General features: G+C 43.2%; 1 protein-coding gene across 1 annotated transcript; it reads left to right on the top strand.

The window, feature by feature from the left end:
• The first annotated feature begins 6,784 nt into the window (after nt 1-6,784).
• Gm11564 (predicted gene 11564) lies at nt 6,785-7,475 on the top strand. Its single transcript, NM_001100614.1, has one exon. The coding sequence runs from the start codon at nt 6,849-6,851 to the stop codon at nt 7,452-7,454; it is 606 nt and encodes a 201-aa protein (NP_001094084.1). The 5' UTR covers nt 6,785-6,848; the 3' UTR covers nt 7,455-7,475.
• The last annotated feature ends 1,997 nt before the right edge of the window (nt 7,476-9,472 follow it).

Below are 9,472 nucleotides of genomic sequence, written 5' to 3'. Positions count from 1 at the left end.
TGGATTGTAGTGGCTATTCCTGGTTGTCAACTTGACAATATTTGGAATGAACTACAATCCGGAATTGGAAGGCTCACCAGTGACCCTTATCTGGAGGCTTGGAGATCCTTATCTGGATCTTGGTTTGAAGATCTTGAGCCATAGTGGCTATGGATTCCAGAAGATTGAATCTCCGAGTTAAGGAACACACCTTTAATCTGGGCTATGCCTTTCATCTGGGATTAAAGGTGTGGTGGAACACACCTTTAATCTGGGCTACACCTTTTGCTGGAGACAATATAAGGACATTGGAAGAAGGGAGTCTAGCTCTTGCTCTTGCTCCTTCGCCTGCTTGCTGCGTGAGACTGAGTAACTGCTAGATCCTTGGACTTCCATTCACAGCTGCGACTGAACCATTGTTGGGAATTGGGCTGCCGACTGTAAGTCATCAATAAATTCCTTTACTATTTAGAAATTATCCATAAGTTCTGTGACTCTAGAGAACCCTGACTAATACAAGTATATCATGTATTTTTAGCCTATTTGCCCTCATTCCCCTGTTTTCTCCCCACCTCCTTCCCCTTGGCTCTCATCATCCACTTTGATGATATACACAATGTGCATATTTATCTATATATAATCTAGGACCACAGATAAAAGAAAATATGCAATTTTTTCTTTCTGATCTAGATATATTTGATTTAATGTGGCTATTTCCCAGCCAATGACATAATTTCATTCTTTTACTAGGTATATAAACACTGTTGTGTTCATATCTGACATTTTCATTATACCTGCACCTGGTGAATGGTGCCTGGTCCATTGAACATGGATGCCTGATGCAATGAACAAGTTGGTTATTCTGAATAGCACTGAAATATGTATAGGTTTATGCATCTCCATCTGTGTACACACTAGGACTGGATAGTTGAGTCACATGGTGGGTCTGTTTTTAGTTATTGAGGTACCTCTGTTGGAGATTGGTTATAATGCTTTGAATTAATTCTGTCCCCCAAAATCGGGAATCTGCACATCCAAATGCTGAAGGTCCTTATCCCTGATTGGTTTTTGATTGATCAATATTGAGACAAAGGTCAATGGCTGGACAGATAGACTGAGGCAGGACCTTTAGATTTGTGTGGGCTAGAAAATGGGAGAGAGGGAAGGGAGAATTGCCATGATTTGGAGGGAAACAGATCAGATTTAGAGCTGCAGAAGGAAAATTACCCAAAATGTACTTGAGAGGGAATGTGGCTCTGGAAGGGCTGCCCAGAAGTGTCTTGGGCAGCAAAGACTAAGGATCCACCCAGAAGGAGCCAGGTCAGCAAAGATAAAATATAGAATTAGAGGGTGTTAAGCCAGGAGTACCAGAGGAAAAGTGTGCTAGCCACGGGGAGGATTAGAACTGCCCAACCTTTGAGCTAGTCAAGGGAGCCAAAGCTGTTAACTAACTGCCACAACATAGCTCCATACTGATTTCCATAGGGACTGAACCAATCTACGGTCCTCACTGGCAATGTCTAAGGCTTGTCTTTCCCCATGTTTTTACCAGCACTTATTGTTTGTGTACTTTCTGTTCCTTTTGCCTGTCTGCCAATCTTTCTTCCTTCTTCTTTTCCTTCCTCCCGCTTCTCACCCTCCTTCTCTTCTTCTCTCTCCTCACCTACTGACCACCCATTCCTTCTTTCTCCCCTTCCTTCCTTTCTTCTCCTCCTTTCTTTTGTGCAGAGAGATAATCCCAAACCTTGTGTACACTAGGCTGACATTCTACCACTGAGCTGTACCTTCCTTCAACCCTATTGTGTTTTCTTTATTGCAATCATTCTGGCTGGAGTGTGAAATTTTTGTGTAACACTTTTTTCACATGTTTATTGATTATTTGTACTTAAACTTTTAGTCTGTCCATATTTCTGTCTCTCCCTGCCCCCATGACACAGAGGACTATGTCATCAGAGTGAGTCTTAGACCTGAAAAATTAAATTGGCTTTTGTAAATAAAAACTGGAGTTTATTCTCACAGAAAAGAGACTCTTTCATCTGAGAAAGGACTGATATCCCCAAAGAATTGATATCCTGATTATGTAATGAACTAAAAAGGTACACCATTGAAAAAATAAATGATCCAATCAGAAATGGACAAATGGACCAAATAGACACATTTTAAAAGAAGTACAAATGCCTGACTAAATATGGATTTAAAATACACAACATCTCTATTCACCAGGGAAATGCAAATAAAAACTATGCTGAGTTTCCATACCCCAGTCAGAATGGCTGCCAAGAAGAAAACAAGCAACAGATGCTGGTGAAGATATGGGGAGGAGAGGCCCGTTACTATAGCTGAGATGGTAAATGAGTGAGACCATTATAGAAATCAGTATATAGGATTTACCAAGAAGCAAAAATAGAAACCATTCAATTCTGTTATATTACTCCAGAACTTATCTGAAGGAAACTAAATCAGAATGCAAAAGAGATATCTGCATATGCATAATTATTGTGAAGCTATTCTTATTGGCCAATACAATGATACCAACCTAGATACCTATCAACAGATAAATGAATAAGGAAATTATGGTATATATACAGTTGATATTATTTAATCAAAAAGTCATGTGTTCAACTAAAATATACACATATATTTGCATTATTATAACATATATAAATATATATTATATATATATACACACACTGTGGGGGTTCATTCTTTCTTTTAAAAATGTTATTGGTGTCTACTTATACTCCAACCACATTAACCCTGCATTACTGTTTTCTATCCCACTCATCCCTGGAGTGGTTACTTTTCTCTCTTCAAATAATCCTCCTTCTACATACATGGTGTGTGTGTGCATTGATGCATACGTGCATATGTGTGTATGCATGTGCCTGCATGTGCTAATGCGTGCATGTGTGTATGCTCATGTACTTATGCATGTGTGCATGTGTGTGAGAGAGCCTTGTGTGTAAATATAATATACATAGACCTATACTCTAAACTCGGCAAATTCCAAGCAAGCTTTTACTACCAAGCTACATACAGCCCAAATGCTAGACTCTGTATGATATAGAAACACATATCTATCTTCCTGAGTCTGGCATTTGGCTGGAGAAATAGAAATGCTACTCAGAGGAAAGTGTTGAAACTGTGCTCGGCTCCTGGAAGGAAGAGAATGAAAGCCCCAACCACATGCTAAGCTAGTGTGATGGTTAGCCTTGGTTGTCAACGTGATGCACCTTGAGAGGGAGAAGCTCAGCTGATGAACTGCCTCCTGTGGATTGGGCTGTGTTTATGTCTGTGTGGTATGTTCTTAATTGTTGATTAATGTGAGAAGCTACTGTGGGCTGGGCCACCCCATGGTAGTTGGTCTTAGGAGATATAAGAAAGGTAGTTGAATGTGAGCCCAGAAGCAAGCCTGTGAGCAGCCTTCCTCTGTGGTTTCTTCTTGAGGTTTTGCTTTGAGATCCTGCTTTTGATGATGGATTGTACTCTGTAAGCTAAAACAAACTTTTGCCTCCCAATGTTGCTTTTGGTTGTGGAGTTTATCATAGCCACAGAAAGCAAACTAGACCAGCCACTCATCTCTGGGGGAGACTGCCTGTCTGTCCTAATCCTAGGATAAGCCCATGGTTCTCACAATCTTAAATCCAAATGTGGGGATTAGGTGTGACAGTGACTCCTACTGTATGTCAGGCCAGTACTACAGAGAGAATCTATTTTGTCACTACCATACCTCAGAGTGTCATCAGCCACAGTCCTGGGCAGGGACTACAATTAGAGATTAAGTTACTCTGGGAACCTATAGAGAAGGAACAGTCATAAGCCAGAGAGCCTGGAGATGCTCTGCTCTTGTGTCTAGGAAGGAAGTGGACACAAGACATAGCCATGTAGAGAGGCAAGGTCAGATGTGGACATGATGAAAAGTTTAGGCAGCCAAGGAGTTGGTGTTTGGTGACATGGATGAATAATTCAAGCAGGAAACTGAGATTAGGGTAGGGGAAAACAAACAGAAATGTTGGAAATAGTTCTGGACTTATCAGGGTTACTTGAGGGCCATTCTTTCTCTAAAACCCAAGAGTTTCTTGTGGATATTAGACTGGGTATTATAATGTGGTCATCAGGGTCTTTGCCCCACAACAACTGGAGAGTTCTTTTCCTCCCTCCTACAACAAAATAAAAAGTACACATCTTTCTTCAGAATAGTGTCAGGAGAGCTACATTACTTAGAGCCAGTACACGATGCAGGCTCAGGACACCAGACATGTCTCCTAAAGAGGTACAGTCGGCAACCCAGGTTATTTCCCTGGCTATATAAATCTAGCAATAAGGACCATGATTGGAACAGAAATAGAGCAAGCACCAAAGAGCCTTGTAGGAGCATTATGATTCAATTAGGCTTGTTAAGAGCCAGAGGAGAAGAGAATCTCAAAGTCATTGCATCTCCAACTGGCTCTTGAATCTTCCCCAGCAACACTACTTTATCCTTAAGTCCCTCCACTGACGACCACAGAGAAACCCATTCCACACGCCAACCTCTTAGGGTGAGTCACATGTTGCTCTCTGAGATGCCCACTTACCCTCTCTCAACACCCCACTGTCCTTTGGGGCAAGTTCCTCATACAGCATTTCATGCTTCATGCTACTGCTTGACTCTAGTATCTCTTCATTGGGCCCAGTTTCCTGAGTCTTTCCATTTGTTGCGCATTAGTCATGTTGTTATTATCACATTTGCTTTAATCTCCCCATACGCAACATTCATTTCCATTCTTCTGGTTTGTAGAATTAAGCACATTTTGCAGGTAGGTTTGGGCTGCTCAGAGAAGAGAATTATGTCTTCTGCATAGAAAAATACCACACTTCCGTGAGTGCAAGAGTGTTTGTGCACAGGAACTTTAACGTTCCAGGGTTTAATGTCTGCAGATGGTTGGCAGTGTGAACCAACCCCGAAATTACTGTAGTGTGAAATACCAAGAATTCGTTTCTCTAAGCCACACCAATGTCTTAGAAAGGTACAGTGGTTACTTCTACACCAATTGGTCTCAGCCCCTCTTCTTTTCTTCTATTCTGAGGTAGGGTTCTTTCTATGTAGTTTCAGGTAGCCACACATTGACAATGTAGCCTAGGTTGCCCTCATACTCATGGATCTCTTTCAGCCTCCTAAGTGCTGAGAGCGCAGGCATGTGCTCCGATGCTCACTGTGAACCCATTTCTTCTCTTAAGTCCAAGAGTAACATGCTAGTTTGATCTACATATTAGGCCTGGATAAAGGTTGATGAGGTTAGGCACAATGTCAGAGATTATAGGTTACATTTAAAAATTCCTTCCAAGAAATTTAAATGATTCACTCTTCCCAATATTGCTCACCTTGATGGTAGTGACCTAGTTAGCTAGTAAGTTAGTTAGTTAGTTAGTTTTGGATTTGACATTGCCTCTGAAATAATCTTAATCTCTGTTAGTGTTTTCTCTCATGCGAGCAGGAGTAAAGCATTTGGAGGCATGACTCTCCACTCAGCACAGCTTCTCTTTCCTAAATTCACAATCTGCAGACATTCAGAAGAGTAGAGTTTATGGAGAGACTGACACCAGACTGGAGTTGCATGTGGGGGTTCTCAAAGAGCCTGACTTAATAAGGCCATTGTCATCCAGAGTGCCCTAAAGTGAAAGGTGGCATGAACCTGGGACATCATGACATAAAGTCAGGATCTTCCTCAGGTCCTTTTGACTCCAGATACAGGGGAGCATTAGAGACTGTCAGGAGTCCTTGTTTTCCAAAGAGGAAGCAGCTAGAAGTTGAGTTAGGCATATTTTTCCAGCATTTAAGCATGTACTATGTTTTTATAGTGAAAACACACAGGCAGATGTCTTCTGAGCTGAAAATCTGCACCTTTTCACCTCCTGTTCATGAAAACTAAAACTGGAGAGTAAACACTGAATGACAACTCAGACAAAAGGCAGAAAAGCATCTAGGCTTTATGGGCCCAAGCCACTGTGACAGGATCCAAGTTAGAGCAACAGGTTAGAGAAACACAGTGAACTAGAGTGGCTGGGTAGGCAAGTGTCTCCTAAAAAGAAATGGGAAGTGGGTCAGTGTGGCCAGCAAAGCCAGAAAGACAATATTCAATGATGAAAATCAGCTCCACCCACAGCAAGGGACTGGATCCCATGCTGTAGCGAGACTTGGCAGCCAAATTTCCCTAAGAATACATTTAGGGTGTTTTGTTTGGCAAAAAAGGTAATATCAAAATGTCAGGTGTCACTATTGTACTTGAAAACAGTGTTGTATTTCCCTTGAGAAAGCCTAAACACCGAATCACAGCTGGCAGGGGATACTTCAGTGTTCTCATGTTCAGCTTCTCATGTTCCAACTGTTTGTTGTTGTTGTTGTTGTTTTTGGACAATCTTACCAGTAACAAATGAGCAATCAAGACTGTACCATGAATTTACTCCCCTGAGTAATCAGAAACAATTAAATGCAAGAAGAATCATTGTCACACCAGGATAGACAGGCCATGCCACATGAATAGAGACCGAAATGTATAATATCAAGAGGTAAAATGTCCTGTGGCAGTGCCCTTTGATGATGTCAAGTCAGAAAGGTAATTCGGAAGTGCTGACAGAGTAATTCTTACACATCAGGAAGAGACATCATGTTTCCTACCCAATCTGAAAATGTAACCAGGAGAGCAATCTTGTTTAATTTTATAATCACATATTATTTATCAACACAAACAATAACAAGAAAAGAATGCTGCATGTGAGGACAGCAGCCCCTCAGCAGGGTATAAAAGGGGACATGGGCAGGGAGACTCTCACTTCCAAACCTTCCAACCCACCTTCTTGTAAACCTACCAAGAACCTCCACCTCTAACACCATGGTCAGCTCCTGTTGTGGCTCTGTCTGCTCTGAGGAGGGCTGTGGCCAAGGCTGCTGCCAGCCCAGCTGCTGCCAGACCACCTGCTGTAGGACCACCTGCTGCCGCCCCAGCTGCTGTGTGTCCAGCTGCTGCAGACCCCAGTGCTGCCAGTCTGTGTGCTGCCAGCCCACTTGCTGTCGCCCCAGCTGCTGCATCTCCAGCTGTTGTCGCCCCAGCTGCTGTAGACCCAGTTGCTGCAGGCCCAGCTGCTGTAGGCCTTCCTGCTGCCAGCCCAGCTGCTGCGTGTCCAGCTGCTGCAAGCCCAGCTGCTGTGTGTCCAGCTGCTGCAGGCCCAGCTGCTGCCAGTCTGTGTGCTGCCAACCTACCTGCTGTCGTCCCAGCTGCTGTATCTCTAGTTGTTGCCGTCCTAGCTGCTGTGTGTCCAGCTGCTGCAGGCCCATCTGTTCTGGTGGTTCCAGCTGTTGTGGGTCTAGCTGCTGCAGGCCCAGCTGCTGCATTTCTAGCTGTTGCCGCCCCTCCTGTTGTGTGTCCAGCTGCTGCAGGCCCACCTGCTGCCAGAGCACCTGCTGTCGCCCAACTTGCTCTAGTTGTTCTTGTTGCTGAGAGCTCTCCCAAGCAACATTCCATATATAGAGCACTTGTGAGCTGAGTCCTGAGGCACCAGACGTAAACCCTTACTTCCAGTTGACGAATATGCTGTTTTTGCCTGCAAATATACCCTATCTTTCACTCATGCTTTCTCTTTCCTATATGAATGCAACTTTCAATTTTCTTTAGATTCCTTAAAACTATTATGTGACTCCCATGGAAATGCTTGTTATCTGCAATATTTCCTAAAATGGTGTTATTCCTACAACTGAAATAAATGTTGGCTTGCAGCCATAGAAATATAAAGGCATTTGGTCTTTTTTCCCCCCTTTCTGTTGTCACATGCCAGCTTTTCTGTAGGCCATCTCTAAAAACAAGTCCACAGGAAGCAGTGGCATGCATACCAGCTCCTCATCTGTAGAAATCTCCATTTGAAAGCATAAATATGGATGCTTAGATCCAGTACCTGGATGCCTCCTGCAGACAGTCTCTTACAAAGACCAGGCTTTAGGCAGCAGAGCTCCAACATCTGTGCCCCAGCATGTACTTAAGGGAATATCAGTGGGCAACGTGCAGAAGCCAGCTGTACTGAAGGAGCTGCCACACTAAAAGGTGTGTGCTTTGCTGTGCTTAGTAAAAGCAGAACCTTAAATGGGAAATTTTGGAGGTAATATTAACAAGAAAAGGCTCCGCAAAGGAACCTGGGAGAAATTTCCAGGAAATTGATTACAGTAGTAGAAATACAGGGTGCCTTCCATAAATGCCATCCCGTCTGACATCGTGTGGCAGGAAGGTTCTGGAATGCAAGCAGGACTACAGCCCTTCCTTTCTTAGAGGCAAAGTCCCTTTCTTTGCACAGTTACTCAGTCATCACCATCTGTGGCCACTTGGCATAAGAGGAGAGGAAGAAATGAGCAGTGTGAGCCACCTGCATTATGTGCTCACACTTGTTTAAGGATGAGGACCATTAAGATACAGGGTACCTGAGTAGAACATCCTATACCCACCCATACACCCCTGTCTTCTAGTTACCCCAACCCATTAGTCAGAATCAAAGAGAAAGGTGTGGTAGGTGAATCAGTTGCCTGCTTTGAAGAGCCACTCAGGTCATGTCCTGAGAGTTCTGAGCCAGTGGTGACTAGATTTGTATTTAACTCTAGATGTTATTCTTGGTCATTCACACTTAGCACTCCAACTAAAATTGCCAGCACTGCTCCTTGGGGAAGTCATCACTGCTAAGATACGTTCCTCTCTTCTGTTGATCAGCGTCCCTACTTCACTATGGCAGTGCAGTCCGTCTCTGTGAGTGAGCATCAGGCATTCAGAAGCTCTGTGTCCTTGTTAGGATTTTACTGCTATGAACATTTATACCATGGCCAAGGCAAGTCTTACAAATGACCACATTTAATTGGGGCTGGCTTACAGGTTCAGAGGTTCAGTTCATGATCATCAAGGCAGGAGGCATTGGCAGCATCTAGGCAGGTATAGTGCAGGCTCCTGAAAGTTCTACATCTTTATCTGAAGGCTGCTAGCAGAATATTGACTTCCAGGCAGCTAGGGTGAGGATCGTAAGCCCATGCCCACAGTGACACACCTACTTCAACAAGGCCACACCTACCCCAACAGGGCCACATCTTCTAATAGTGCCACTCCCTGGGCCGAGCATATAGAAATGATCACAACATGCTAATAAAGCATAGATGCATACATATGCATATATACTAATATGCATATATCTCTAAAGCCTACAGTAGCAGATATTCCAAAATTGGGTGCCTTTGTCTTATAATTAGGAGCACTGGGTTCTCCTTCAAAATCCACAGATTGCTGGGAGTTAAACTCCATTCCTGTTCCAGTTACCATTCCTAACTGGTTACTCATCCCATAATTATACTCATATTAATTCTCACAGCTAAATGGTTCTACCTGGATTCTTTAGTGGTCTTATCATTCCCATTACTCCTATAGAGCTATATCTATCCTGTAGCAATACTTCCTGTAAAAACAAGGATGTTAGTGAATTGTCCCTACTC

The sequence above is a fragment of the Mus musculus genome, chromosome 11 (assembly GCF_000001635.26).
Source record: "Mus musculus strain C57BL/6J chromosome 11, GRCm38.p6 C57BL/6J".
NCBI classification, from domain to species: Eukaryota; Metazoa; Chordata; class Mammalia; order Rodentia; family Muridae; genus Mus; species Mus musculus.
This window is presented reverse-complemented; position numbering and strand designations above follow the sequence as displayed.